Here is a 16,314-nt window from a genome sequence, read left to right on the forward strand (position 1 = left end):
CCTCTAAGATTCATCTACACACTTGGGGCAATTTACTAGTTCACCAGGTAAGCCACATAGTATTGGGATGTGGGATGAAACGGTCACAGGAAGAACATGCAAACCCTTCACAGGTGACACCCGAGGTCAGAATTGATCCTGGAGCAATCTCTGGTATTTTAAGAATTACTAAATTTGATGAATGTTTAAAAAAAATGCATCTTTACAATGAAAAAGAAGCTTATTAAAATATATAACTGAAATATGTATACTTTAAGGCCCTTGGCCTTCTGCAGCTATTAGATGCCCATTGAAGTCAATGGGATCTGAAATCTGACATCAAGTCAAAATCAGACTTGGTTCCAATGGGAATCACTGACCAGCCAGCAAGATTCAACCCACTTATTGCAACGGGGAAAATATGACAGCCAATCTGTGCATAACGCTTTCAAGTTCTTGGACACATGGTGAGGCATCAGCCAAGACTTCTGTTTTACACCAAGCTGTAATCTCCTGTCCATTGCAGACATCCATGTAAGGTGGTGTCACCATTCACCCCGATCACAATGAATCAGCTGAGTTCCTCCAGAATCTGTGTTTTTAGTACAACCTCTTCTCACTTCAGGCTGAAGGTACAGAAGCGTGAAAAAGAGCACCTCTAGTTTCAAGAATAGTTTCTTTCTGACACCTCCCTTTGGTACACCAGTCATTGACAGCTCCCTCAGCAGCAGAAAAGTCTGGACTATTGCTAATCACGCTTTTACACTAGGATTACTGTGAATATTTATTACCTCTCCATCCTATGTGTTTATTGTCTCTTAATTCAAATTGTTTGCTGTTATAGATTTTCTTTCAAAGTACCTGTTAGAGACAGCAAGAATTTTGGTGCATATGTACAATATGTACTCATTATTATAAAATAAGTGTAGGAAAGAATAGCACATTTAAATTAAATTGAGTGCCCAATTCATTTGATGGTCAGACAGTCCCAAATTAAGTAAAAATCATAGCAACGTCCATTTTCGTTAAAAAGACATTCTTCCCACCAAAAGCAAACTGCTTCGAACGTACCACTAATTTAGTATGCAAATTAATTCAAAAAAGTGAAGGGTGTGACACACACAGCAGAATTCTGAGCGACGCCTGTGTATGTATGTGTCCTTAATGCATTATGCAGAACATTGAGTCAGATTTGATCTTGATGTGCAAGTGAGTACTGAGAAGCAGGGACAAAACTAGAGTGCCCTACATTCTTTGGCTTGGCTTCGCGGACGAAGATTTATGGAGGGGGTAAAAAGTCCACGTCAGCTGCAGGCTCGTTTGTGGCTGACCAGTCCGATGCGGGACAGGCAGACACGATTGCAGCGGTTGCAAGGGAAAATTGGTTGGTTGGGGTTGGGTGTTGGGTTTTTCCTCCTTTGCCTTTTGTCAGTGAGGTGGGCTCTGCGGTCTTCTTCAAAGGAGGCTGCTGCCCGCCAAACTGTGAGGCGCCAAGATGCACGGTTTGAGGCGTTATCAGCCCACTGGCGGTGGTCAATGTGGCAGGCACCAAGAGATTTCTTTAGGCAGTCCTTGTACCTTTTCTTTGGTGCACCTCTGTCACGGTGGCCAGTGGAGAGCTCGCCATATAATACGATCTTGGGAAGGCGATGGTCCTCCATTCTGGAGACGTGACCCATCCAGCGCAGCTGGATCTTCAGCAGCGTGGACTCGATGCTGTCGACCTCTGCCATCTCGAGTACCTCGACGTTAGGGGTGTGAGCGCTCCAATGGATGTTGAGGATGGAGCGGAGACAATGCTGGTGGAAGCGTTCTAGGAGCCGTAGGTGGTGCCGGTAGAGGACCCATGATTCGGAGCCGAACAGGAGTGTGGGTATGACAACGGCTCTGTATACGCTTATCTTTGTGAGGTTTTTCAGTTGGTTGTTTTTCCAGACTCTTTTGTGTAGTCTTTTGTGTAGTGCCCTACATACAGTATGTGTATTTCTCTATCATCTCCTAATGCATGGGTTTAGTGTGAATTTGACCAGCACTACGAGATGTAATCTACAGCACAAAAGGAAACAGCCACTTCATCCAATTTATCAACATATTAATGCACAGTTAAGGTTCAACTACAAAATGTTTGGCCTGGAAGTCAGCCTGAAGAAAACTGAGGTCCTCCATCAGCCAGCTCCCCACCAAGACTACCAGCTCCCCCACATCTCCATCGGGCACACAAAATTCAAAACGGTCAACCAGTTTACCTATCTCGGCTGCACCATTTCATCAGATGCAAGGATCGACAATGAGATAGACAACAGACTCGCCAAGGCAAATAGACTACACAAAAGAGTCTGGAAAAACAACCAACTGAAAAACCTCACATAGATAAGCGTATACAGAGCCGTTGTCATACCCACACTCCTGTTCGGCTACGAATCATGGGTCCTCTACCAGCACCACCTACGGCTCCTAGAACGCTTCCACCAGCGTTGTCTCCGCTCCATCCTCAACATCCATTGGAGCGCTTTCATCCCTAACGTCGAAGTACTCGAGATGGCAGAGGTCGACAGCATCGAGTCCACGCTGCTGAAGATCCAGCTGCGCTGGATGGGTCACGTCTCCAGAATGGAGGACCATCGCCTTCCCAAGATCATGTTATATGGCGAGCTCTCCACTGGCCACCGTGACAGAGGTGCACCAAAGAAAAGGTACAAGGACTGCCTAAAGAAATCTCTTGGTGCCTGCCACATTGACCACCGCCAGTGGGCTGATAACGCCTCAAACCGTGCATCTTGGCGCCTCACAGTTTGGCGGGCAGCAACCTCCTTTGAAGAAGACCACAGAGCCCACCTCACTGACAAAAGGCAAAAGAGGAAAAACCCAACACCCAACCCCAACCAACCAATTTTCCCCTGCAACCGCTGCAACCGTGTCTGCCTGTCCCGCATCGGACTTGTCAGCCACAAACGAGCCTGCAGCTGACGTGGTCTTTTTACCCCCTCCATAAATCTTCGTCCGCGAAGCCAAGCCAAAGAAGACAAACATTAACATCCAGGGAACATTAAAAAATAGGAACTATTGCAATCCTCTCTAAGCAGAAAAAAAAATGACTATATGCATATTCATTTATTTATCACACCTATCAAAGTTTTCAATGGCTTGATAATTAAATTACTACCAGCTATACGATAATTTGGATTTGAAATTTTTAGCAATTGATAAAAAAGTTCCTATCTGAGAAATTTTTACTTTGAGGTTAAGAAAATACAATAATGTAGGATGACGTTAACAGCAGGATACCTTTCCCTTTTTCTCCAAGCCCTTATGCAATGAGCCGAACCCTGCATATGTTCACTGCTATCCCATCCATCTGCTGACAATGAGGTACAACTTCCAGACTGCAGTGTCATCCTTCTTGAGTGCAGTGCCTTGGGTAGTTAAGTGGGGTTCCTCTTAAAGCAAAACACCCTTCCCACTAATACTTACAATTGCAGCTTCCACATAAATACAAGACTAAGTTTTGCACTCCCCACTTGACCAGAGAAATGGGACTTCCTGCTTTTCTATACATCATCTCTATCAGCCTGCTAATATTGATATCACTTTTTAAATATTACATGGTCAATTCTGAATACAATTCCAGATGATCAAACACATTTACTCTACATTTTACTGCAAAAAGATTTCAGTTTTTTTAACTATTTATTTGTTCAAAATACAAATAGTAAATAACATATACAACAATTAACCATAAACATGAACGTTATATTTCATAGAAAAAAAAGAAAAGAAAAGAAAAGAACCCCCCCCCCCCCCTTCAGCCAACTCTCCTAAGGAGAGCCATAAAGAAAGAGGAAAAAATTAAGGAAAAATTAAACATACATATTGAGATCTAATCAACGTAAATCAAAATGTAAATATTCTGAACATAACAACCATTTATTAATAAAAAGAACATAGTTATCACGTGAAACATGTATTTTTTTCCATTATTAAACAATATTTCACCTCATTATGCCCTCTATTAATATCAATCATATTTGTATCTTTCCATGTACTAGCAATACATTTTTTCACTACTGATAATGCTAAATATACAAAAGCAAGTTGAAATTTATCTAATCCCAAACCTTTCAGAGGTTGCAAACTACCCAATAAAAATACTGTCAAATCTAAAGGTATTTTAATCTTATACAGGTATTCTAAAAACAATTGAATTTTCTTCCAAAAAGATTGTATATGTTTATATACATGACCACACAGCATGAAAAAAAGTTCCAACAGAGTTACCACATCTAAAACACAAATCTGATTAATGAAAACCATACTTTTTGAGTTTTTCAGGTGTTAAGTATAATTCATGTAAAAAATTATAATTAATCATTGCATAACGTGCATTTATCAATCTAGTTACACTATCATAACAAATATCTGACCAATCATCCTCGGAAAAAATAAAACCAATCTCCGCTTCCCATTTACTTTTAGATTTATCCCAATCCTTTTTATCCATACCATCCTGCAATATTTGATACATAACTGAAATATAACCCTTTTCTGGTACCTTCATAAGAAAAGTCTCAAATTTAGTCATTTCAGGTAAAATCATATCTCTACCAAACACATGTTTTACCAAAGATTGAATTTGATAATAAAGAAACAAAGAGTTCTTATCAATACCATAATTGTCCCTCATCTGATTAAAAGATAAAAATTTACCTTCTTTAAAACAATCTCCCAAACTTTCCACCCCTTTAAATCTCCAATGTAATAAACTTCGATTGTGTATTGAAAAAGAAATAAGTTGATTATTATACAATGGAGTCAAAGCTGATAATTCACCCCTAGAGCCTATCATTTTCTTTTTCTTTGTCCATAACTTCATTAAATGTTTTAATATAGGCACATTATGTTGCTGTAACAAATTTATATTCCATCTAAACAAAAATTGATGTATTTCAAATTCAGAAATATTTGCCATCTCAATTTTGGCCCAAATAGGAGGCCGTTCCAAATCCATCAAAGAACTAATAAATTTAAGTTGGGCTGCCTCATAATAATTTTGAAAATGTGGTAAACATAATCCCCCTAACTCATATTTCCGTTAATTTATTTAAGGCTACTCTTGAAAATTTACCTTCCCATAAAAACTCTCTAACCATTTTATTCAAATCTCAAAAAAAATATTATCAAGTAAATATGGAATGGATTGAAACAAATATTGCATACGCGGAAAAATATTAATCTTAATTGTATTTACCCTACCCAATAAATTAATAGGTAAATCTTTCCATTTAATCAAATCAGTTTTAGTTTTTTTTATTAATGGAACATAATTTAATTTATATGAAGATTGATAATTAACATTCAAAATTATACCTAAATACTTAATTCGATCAGTCCATTTCAAATTAATGATATTCTTATAAACTGAATAATTTCCTTCACTTACCGGTAATATTTCACTTTTTTCCCAATTAACTTTATATTCAGAACGACATCCATATTGTATCAGACACTTCTTAAAGTGCAAAAGTGATTGAGCTGGATTTGTTAAATACACCAATACATCAATGGCAAATAAATTAATTTTATATTCCTCATCTAAAACTTTCATACCTTGTATCTGTGTATTTTGTCTTATCAGCTGTGCTAAAGGTTCGATCACTAACGCAAACAAAGCTGGTGATAAAGGACAACCTTGACGAGTTGATCGAGTCAATTTAAATGTTCCAAAATCAAACTATTCGTCAGTACTCTAGCTACCAGTTTACTATATAAAGCCTTAATCCAACCAATAAAGATAGGACCAAACTTAAATTTTTGCAGAACTTTAAACAAAAAATTCCACTCAACTCTATCAAATGCTTTTTCTGCATCTAAAGATATCACCATCGGGTGATCTAAAGATTGTCAAAATCTATTAATCAAACTAATCACACACAGAATATTATCTGAGGCATATCTATTCTTTATGAAACATGTCTGATCCATATGAATCAACTTAGGTAAAAGTTTACCCAATCTATTCACTAAAATTTTAGCTATTATTTTATAATCTACATTTAACAACGAAATTGGTCTATATGAAGATACTTTCAAAGGATCTCTATCTTTTTTGGGGGGATTACTATAATTAAAGCACTAGAACAAGACTCAGGTAATTCATAGTGTTCTCCAACTTGATGATAAAAAATTTGATCATAAAAAAATTTATAAAATTCAACCGAAAATCCATCATCACCAGGTGATTTACCATTTGGCATTTCCATCATAGCCATTTTAATTTCTGAATCAGTAAATGGTGCTTCCAACTCCTGTATATCTGCATCCTCTAATGTCGGTAAATTCAACTGTGATAAAAAAAGATCAATCGATCAATTTTCTTGTTTTCCTTCAGATGGTAAAGCAATAACTTTTTATAAAATGAACAAAATTCATCATTAATCTCACGAGGTTTATCAGTGAAAAGAGAATTCCGTCTAACAACATTAATAGTCCTCGAAACCTGTTCTTTCTTTAATTGCCATGTCAATACCTTATGTGCTTTCTCTCCCCATTCATAATACTGTTGTTTAGTCCTATTAATCATACATTCAAATTGATAAGATTGCAAAGTATTATATTCCAGTTTCAACCTAGATAATTCTATTTTCTGATCTTCTGTAGCATCTTTCTGAAATTCCTTTTCTAACTCATCAATCTGTTTCTCTAATTCAAGACTCTGATTTAATCGATTCTTTTTTTATTTTAGAAGTATAACTAATTATTAGTCCTCTCAAATAAGCATTCATAGCATCCCATAATACAAACTTACTTTGAACAGAATTAGAATTTTCTTTAAAAAAAAATTAATTTGTTTTTTTTTAAAAATCAATAAATTCCATATTTATTAATCTTTTCTTTTTCTTTGGCTTGGCTTCGCGGACGAAGATTTATGGAAGGGTAAAGTCCACGTCAGCTGCAGGTTCGTTTGTGGCTGACAAGTCTGATGCGGGACAGGCAGACACGGTTGCAGCGGTTGCAAGGGAAAATTGGTTGGTTGGGGTTGGGTGTTGGGTGTTTCCTTCTTTGTCTTTTGTCAGTGAAGTGGGCTCTGCGATCTTCTTCAAAGGAGGTTGCTGCCCGCCGAACTGTGAGTATTAAACCTCCAATGATCGGCCACTTGAATTTTCTCAGAGGTTGCATATGTAAAATATAACAAAGAATGATCTGAAATCACCCTACTTTTGTATTCCGCTTATTGGATTTTCCCTTGTAAATGTGGCGATACTAAAAAAAAGTCAATCCTTGAAACGATTCATGTCTAGATGAGTAAAAGGAGAAATCTTTCTCTGTCAGATTTAGACGTCTCCAAATATCTACTAAAATAAGATCTTTCGTCAACGCTTGAACCTGAACTGCCATTTTAGATTTCTTAACTTTCTTTGGAGATTTATCTAATAAAGGTTCCAAAACACAATTAAAATCACCACCAACTAAAACATTATATCATTAGCCTGACCCAGATATAAAAATGCATCTGAAATAAATCATCTACATTTGGGGCATAAATATTAAGTAAAGTCCAAAATTCACTAAAAATCTTACAATTCAATTTAAAAATACATCCTGCCTTTTCCTCCATTGATTGTAATTCAAAAGATAAATTCTTATGTATCAAAATTGCTACACCTTTAGCCCTGGAATTAAATGAGGAAGAATATACATGCCCTACCCAGTCCCTCTTCAATTTCATACTTTCTTTGACATTCAAATGTGTTTCTTGTAAAAAGGCAACATCAATTTTCATTTTCTTAATATATGCCAAAATTCGCTTATGCTTAATCGAACTGTTTAAACCTCGAACATTAAAATTAGCAAACCTCAACTTTGACATATCTACTAATATTACTAAAGACTAATAATATCTTTATATGAAAACTCAAATCAATGTAAATAGGCTCTCCGATAAGAAAAAAAAATCACAAATTAAAGGCTAGATAAAATGAAAATGTAAAAAATTTTTTTTAAATTTTATTTAAAATTTTATGACATAAATAAAATAAAAATTACATTTAAAGAAATAATAAAAAATAAGATAATAAAAATTAGAATACTACATCATTAAACTACACAAATTTACCCCCCCAATAATTATAACACAACATTAATCATCTAATTTAAAATTAGTCCAACCCTCCCCCCAAAATAAAGAGTGAAGAATTAATTAACAATATTGTAAATAAAATAGAAAAAACCCCACTTACAAAAAAAGGATAAAACTTAACAACAAAAAAAATTACTAACAACAAAAAAAATATCAATACTAAAATAATACCCTTAAACATATATTTAAATCAAACATAATACATGTATTTAACAAATGAAATCCACTTTAAAACTAAGTTCAAATATTAAAATCATATATCAACCACATATCTGTTATACAAAAAATCATAATTAATAATACATAAATACAGAATTTCCATTAATACCAAGTTTCCTTTATAATTTATCGAGAGAACAAAAACATCCCTTAGAAAAACAATCAGATAAACTTTTTATTCCCTTCCCCTCCCCTTATATAAAAAAAGAAGAAAAAAAAGAAAAAAGTTCAAACTCTTATAAAATTCTCCATTTATAACATCTTCAAAATTCTCTATCGAAATTAACTTAATTTTATTAAACTCTTCTCCCTCAATGTATTTGTACTTAATTTTCTTCTTTTTCTTCTTATCTCCTTTCCCCTCATCTTCCTCTTCATCTAATTCAACATCCTCAATTTTTGACTTATTATCTGTGACATCATCCTCTTAAAAAAGAAAAAAGAGAACCCCCCCAAAAAAAAGAGAAGAAAAAGGAGAGGAAAAAAAACCTCCTAATTCCCTCTCAATTACAATCAGAAAACAAAAAGAGTTAAAAAAAATTATTTATTTTAAAAAAAATAATAAAAAAACCTTCACTTCTTAACCCAAAAATTAAAAAGAAAAAAAAACAGGTCAGAGGTCACAACTACCTCCTCCTGTTTAAACCGTCCAAAGCGGTAACTCCCCCAAAATATTGGGTGTGAGATAACTCACAGGTAGCTGATGACTTCTGGAAACTAATGCCCACCCAGTTCCCTCTCCCAACTCCCATTTCATTAAGCTATCATCATTATTTAAACTATTTAAACTCTTCTCAAAAAAAAAGATAAAAGATTTATTTTTTTAAATCAACGTTACCTCTTCGGTCACATTGCTTCCATTTCTTTTAAAAAACTGGATCCCACCTTACATCTCTATTCTCTTTGGAGACCTTGAAGGACTACATCATTCCTGAAACTGCATGATTGGTAGAGACTGAGCAAAGTCCATAACCTCTTTAGGATTGTCAAAGAACTTTGGCTAATTTCCATCCTAAAAAATCTTCAGTACTGCAGAATACCTGAATGTTCCCTTATGTCTTTTTTTCCACAACCGTTCTTTCACAGAATTAAATTTGCGTCGTTGAAACATAATTTCTTGACTCAAATCTTGATAGAAGAAAACAGGATTATTCTGAACCATCAAAGGAGATCTATTTTGCTGGGCATTTCTAATAGCCGTACGTAAAATTGTCTCTCTGTCACAATAGTTTAAACAACGGATCAAAACAGATCTTGGATTCTGTCCTGAAAAAGATTTTCTTCTTAAAACTCTATGAGCACATTCCAGTATTAAACCTTCAGGGAATTTATCCTGTCCTAACACTCGTGGAATCCATTCAGTAAAAAATTTTCTTGGATCTGGTCCTTCTATGCCTTCTGGCAAACCAACAATTTTCACGTTGTTCCGTCTAGATTGATTCTCCAAATAATCAACCTTTTTTGCTAAATTTTTATTTTGGATCTGCAATGTTTCAATTATTCTATTTTCATCTTGCAGTTGATCCTGTGCATCGACTAAACCTTGATCACACATTTCAAATCTTTCAATGGTTTCAAGCTTAAAAGCTCCATTAATGACTTCCGCCATCGCATTAATCTTGGAAATAAACAGGTTCACAAAATTAGCTAAGTGACTCGATACAGAATATATCTTATCTTCAAGATCCTTAACAGACATTTCAACAGAAGTAGATTCATGCATAATGGGGTCTTGCTGTTTCTTAGAGACCATGGGATCTTCTGTCCCTTCCCTTAATTTAGTATCTTTTCTAGCAGTTTGACTTCGTATAAAAATCTCTCTCAAAGTCCCCCCAGCAATGCCAGGAGACTGAAGATCAGGGTTATCTTTAAGCCAAATCTCTTTAATCATCTTCCCTGAATCGATGTCTGGAAAAACCGTTGTAATTGAAGATGCATTTTGCAGCGCCACCACTATAGCAGTCGAATGACAACTCTTTAACTCTCCAGCTGGTGGCGCCCCAGCTGTCAAAGCCTCAGCAACAACACCTGCAGTGGCCACCGTGCGAAACACTGGCACCCGTCCAGCCTCTTGTTCTGAAAGCTGTTGAGTGCGACCTTCAGAGAGCCTCACCGGCTTAAAACGAAGCTTCAATGCCGAACTCTGCACGTCCTCCTTTGGATCCATTCTACGTTGAGACCTGGCTTCTTGTAAACAAGTAGGCTCAGACAATTTCGGAAAATGTAGTTTTTTAACAGTCTGTTGATATTTTCTTTTACCTTTTTTTTTGCATATAAACCATTAGGCACTAATCCAACACCTCTTATTATTTATAAACTTTTAAAAGAACTTTAACGGGCACTTAAAGACAAAACAATAAATCAGAGTCAGGAGAGGTCTGGAAGGCACGTCTGTTCCCTACGCCATCTTGCCACGCCCCCCTAAAAAAATTTTTTTTTTTAAATTAAACCCCCCCCCCCCCTGCAAAAAAAAACTACCAAAAGGTAGTAATCCCTAAACAAAATTTGGGTGTGGATCACCCACCAGTGGCTGATGACTAATAGAACTTAGAGCAAATCTCTCCCTCCCTAGCCGAACAAAGAATAACATCAAAATATCATTTGTCTTTAGGAGACAATGGTGGACTACGTCTTTGTCCTCTTATTTCTGGCAATGAATCAGCTAAAATCATTGCTTCACGATCATTCTCAAAAAACCGAGATTGATAGTCTCCATAAAACACCTTCAACACTGCCAGATAGCGAAAAGTAGACTTATAACCTTTACTCCACAAAACTTCTTTGACTGGATTAAATCGACGTCGACATTAAAAGACCTCTTGACTCAAATCAGGATTTACAAAAACTCTGCTACTCAGAATCAATAACGGAGTTTGTCGTTGTCTTGCATTTTGTAGTATTGCTTCTCTGTCCAAATAATTCAAACATCGAATTATTATAGGTCTCGGTGGTTGACCAGGTAAAGGTGTTCTTCTTAAAGCTCTATGAGCTCTTTCCAATACCAAGCCTCCAGAAAAAAATCTTGCCCTAGTACTTGTGAGATCCAGTCTTTAAAAAAACGAAGAGGATCTTGTCCTTCCATACCTTCTGGCAAACTGACAATTTTCAGATTATGCCTTCTGCTTTGATTCTCCAAGTAGTCTATTTTCCTCTCTAACTCCTTCTCACGTTCTCGCAATTCTATAACGGATTTTTCAACCTTCAACACTTTTTCTGTATTAGAAGCCACTTGCTGTTTACATTCCAAAAAAGCAGACTGAAATTTTTTTAAATCTTCACAAGATGCTTCCACACGTGCTTTAACTGTATTCAATTCTGAACTTATTACTAACATTCATTTGAGCCAGCTCATTCATTATAGGCTGGATGACAGCATTTAACTGCTTACATTGTAGCTCAGAAAAGCTCAGCCCTGCTTTCTCTGATGTAGTGGCAGAACCAAGTAACTGCAGCTCCTGCTGCAACTCAACAAAAGGCATTTTAACGGTTTTACTGCGGGTTTGGACTCCCAGTGACGGCACCCGAACTTCCCTAGGCGGTCGACACTGGTCTCCCCCCGCAGCTCCTTGTTTTTTCACAAAATCACGGAGGAGATCGATATCTTCAGGTTGGAATGCTTCCTGAAGCATTTCAGACAATGGAGTCGTCTTCCTGCGTGCTCCCTCCATTAAAATCGAAAAGCTTCCAAAATCGGGATCCACTTCTTGGGAACACGCACCTTCGTCCAGAGAACAGGTAATTCCAGCACCATCCTTCACTTGGTGAGTGGTAGACATTTTTTTTTCAGCCCCCACAGGCAGTCTTTGTGCTTTAGGCACTAAGGAAGTTAAACCTGAAGCTCCAGCAAGTTGTTTAGACCCCAAATCATCAACACCTTGAAAATGTAACTTCTTCTGCACTTGAGATGGCCACAACAGTTCCTTAATAATTTAAACTAAAATTTAAAAAGTTTAAACTTGAAAACAAGGGGTTAAAAATGGTTACTTAAAAGTCCGGCCAGAGAGGTCGAGATCACACGTCTAGAATCTACGCCATCTTGCCACGCCCCCCAAGATTTCAGTTGACAATAAAGCATCTAAAGAATTAGTCACAATCAGATGCCTATCAAGTGGTGAAGCAAACTTAAAAAAAACTTATTGCACATTGAAACTAAGCCTAACTCATATTAACATGAAGTGTTATTGGTATACAAACAGGTAACTTAGACATTAAAAACTTTGAGATGCTTAATAATTTTTTGGTAAAATGTTCTAAAAATGCTTGAAATGGCATTTGTGAATAATACGGCTTGGTCCACAATTAAAAGCCAGAGGGATCAAATTGATCGAATTACCACTCACACACACACACACACACACACACACACACACACACACACACACTCACACACACACACACACACACACACACACTCACTCACCCACACACAAACACATACCCTCACACACACACACATCCATACACAGACACACTCACACCCAAATCACACACACATGCACACATTCACACACAGTCACACACGCATGCACACACACCCACACCCACATTCATACCCACACTCACATACATAGACCCATCACACACACTCACTCTCACACTCAAACTCACTCACACACACACTCATCCACAAACCCCCATACACACACCTACACTCACACACCAACATTCACACCCACTCACAGCTACACACACACACACACACACATACACACACCCACACTCACACACACAGAAACACACACACTCACACACATTCACACTCACTCACACTCACCTACACACATGCTCCACACACATTCACACTCACACCCATAATCACACACAACCCCACACACACACTCTCACACACACAAACTCACACTCACACTCAAACTCACACACAATCACACACAGTCACACTCAAACTCACATGCACACACTCTCATACTCACTCACACACTCGCACACACACCCTCACACACACACACCCACATATTCACACCCACAATCACACACACTCACACCCACACACCCACACACATTCACACAAACACACACACATGCACTCACACACACTGACACTCACCCACCCACACACACACACACTCACACACCACTCACACACACACTCACAAACACTCAAACACACACACTCTCACACACAAACTCACTCACTCACACACACCCACACTCACACACACAACACCCACACATTCACACACACTCACTCAAACTCACACAACCCCACACACACACACACACACACACACACACACACACACACACACACACACACACACACACACACACACACACACACATAGTTTCTCAACTTGAACATTCACAGACCCTTGGTTAACTCATGTACAATATTCTCTTGTCTAGCTGGTGGATTCCAGCACACCTTCCACAATTATGTTCAACAAATTCTCTAATCCCCAAATCATGCCATTTAATTGACATTAGTTTATTTTTCATTTTCTTACAAAGGAAGGATCATGGAACTCAAGATAGTTGGCGGGTGGGGGATAAAATCAATAGGATCTATCCACAGATCTCACACCAAATGCAGAGGAGGCCCAGAATCAAATGGGATCTCACTTCCATTGACCAATTGGAGCATTTCAACTCTGGTAGCTAAATATCATGGTTGATCTTGTTTATGAATGTTAATTTCAATAGTGATTAAAATGTTGTTCCTGTTCCTAATGGTAACAGGAACCTTCCTGGCCTTGACACCACTTATTCATTTATTTTCAACAGGTAGTTCCCATGACCCACATATTGTAATGTAGCTGGCTGACAAGCAATCCATGGACCCAACTCAGATGATCTCAGAAGGAAATCCAGTTGGGCTTTCACCTGGTGTTTCACACATCATAACAGAGCACATGCAAATGATGGATTCCTTTGAGATCCCACAGCCAACAAACAAGAGACTGTCTGATCTCCAGCAGATCAGTGATGTACCGGTAGGTATTCCAACCACTCTTGCACTCTACACTGAATTTGGTAGATCCTTGTTGAACAGAAAAAAATAATAACACAGAAAGTATCTGATGATCAGTGTGGAGGGAATGGAGGAAGGAGTTGCTTCTGTGCTGTATGACTCCATGACACCAAAGAGATCATTAACAATCTAGACAAAATAATCAATGTTCCAAGCTCACATTCCACCTGAAGTAATCCCTATTCCATCAGGGCTCTGTGATTAGTAAGGGATTGGTTAAGGTGGTATGTGAGTGGAAATAAAAAGTTTGAAAACCACTGTTTTAATCATCCCTAATTGACTCATTATGTGCACAGTTTCATAACTCCAAAGGAAGTAGGCCAATGACAAATTTTATCATACAAAATATTTCAATAACAATTGCATCAAGAGCAATGGTTTTCAACCTTCCCTTGCCACTCACATACCACCTTAAGCAATCTCTTACCATTCACAGAAAACTTAAGGCATAGGAATTGCTTAAGGTGGCATGTGAATTTAGGGGGGCAGTTTGAAAACCACTGCTATAAAATAATAACCTCTTTACCTATATGACTGCCCTTTGCTTTGATGTCCATGAAAAGCTTGAACAACAATGAATGTGGAAATCAAGTAATGGAAACAGGCATCACATAGATTGGATACAGAGATACCTTCTTGCATAGAATAAGTGATACAACATTTAGCACCCACACTATGTTTTGTTTACCATTTTGTGAGGCTGAACCTCAATGGGGATGATGTTTAAAGCCATCATAGAAATCCAAATTCTGCCAAAAAGCTGCCAGACATCAGGAGTTATGTAGACATAGACCACAGAAACAGGTCCTTCAGCCAACTGAGTCTACACCAACCATTAACCACTCATTTATTTTAATCCCATTTTTATTCCCAACAACAACTCCAGATTCTAATGCATGTCCACATGAGGGGCAGTTTGCACAAGCCAATTACTTCATCACCCTTCACACCTTTGGAATGTGGGAGGGAATCAAAGAACACAATCTTTCATAAGGAGAACAAATTTTAAACACAGTCCTCTCAATAGCATTATGACATGGTTTGTAGATCCCTAAGTCCCAAGTATGGAAATATACATCCTGTATAGCATCTTTAAAGCATTGGATGGCACAGTTAGCATAGCAGTTAGCGGACTGCTGTTACAGAGCCAGTGGCCAGGTTCGAATCTGGCATTGTCGTTAAGGAGTTTACACATTCTCCCCTAGGTGCTCCAGTTTCCTCCCATTGTTCTAAACTTAGTACAAGGTTTCTAGGTCAATTTAGTGTAATGGGGAGGCCGGAATCGCCTGTTACCATACTGTATGTCTAAATTTAAATTGTTCACAAGTGGCTTCACAGAATGCAAATAGACAAAAACTGTCTCCAAACAACCTCACAATGTTAGGGCATATGACTAAAGTCAGGTCAAATAGACTGACGTATCTTGAATGAAAAAAAGAAGGCAGGGTTTGGAAAGGGGATTCCAGAACTTGGAATCTTACAAACAAAAGGATTGGGTTGTGCGTCTCTGAGCTGATCCTTATCTCTAGTAGATCTCCATCTTTAGGTATAGCCTAATGCTGGTCCTAATGTCCCAAATCCATATTGAAAGTCCAAATATTAAAAGAATTGGTAACATTAGTGTTGAACTCCAAAATGCAAACCCAACCTCTGTAGCTCCATGGAATAAAAGATTCCTATATAAAGTAACCCCATACTATGAATGAACCCTTTCACCAGCTATGGAAGATCAGAAAATATTCACACATTTCTCTGACTTTATTGTGACATGTTTCAGGAAGCCTCGGAAATAGGCCAGACGAAAATATGACTGCAAAACCTGGATAACTTGTTTACATATAGACATCAAGTTAGATAACAACAGCAAGTGAAGGATGCAAATAGTCACATCCAAGGAGATCCTGCATATTTAACTCAAGATCAGTTAAAGGCCGATTCATGCCACAATGCCAGGTCCCCTGGATTTAAATCCCTCTTCCACTATGCCTCCTCC

At 37.6% G+C, this 16,314-nt stretch overlaps 1 protein-coding gene across 1 annotated transcript in view; it reads right to left on the reverse strand.

Annotated features, from left to right (window-relative positions):
- Positions 1–10,741, reverse strand: part of LOC138739095 (uncharacterized) — a 161,155-nt gene extending 150,414 nt beyond the window's left edge. The window contains exons 1-2 of the mRNA XM_069890569.1: positions 9,171–10,741; positions 6,221–6,317 (exon numbers count right to left, since the gene is read on the reverse strand). Of these exons, the coding sequence (XP_069746670.1) occupies positions 9,345–10,499 (1,155 nt within the window). The 5' untranslated portion in view covers positions 10,500–10,741 and the 3' untranslated portion in view covers positions 6,221–6,317; positions 9,171–9,344. The remainder of the gene's footprint in view (positions 1–6,220; positions 6,318–9,170) is intronic.
- Between the last annotated feature and the right edge of the window lie 5,573 nt (positions 10,742–16,314).

The sequence above is a fragment of the Narcine bancroftii genome, chromosome 7, assembly GCF_036971445.1.
Source record: "Narcine bancroftii isolate sNarBan1 chromosome 7, sNarBan1.hap1, whole genome shotgun sequence".
NCBI lineage: Eukaryota > Metazoa > Chordata > Chondrichthyes > Torpediniformes > Narcinidae > Narcine > Narcine bancroftii.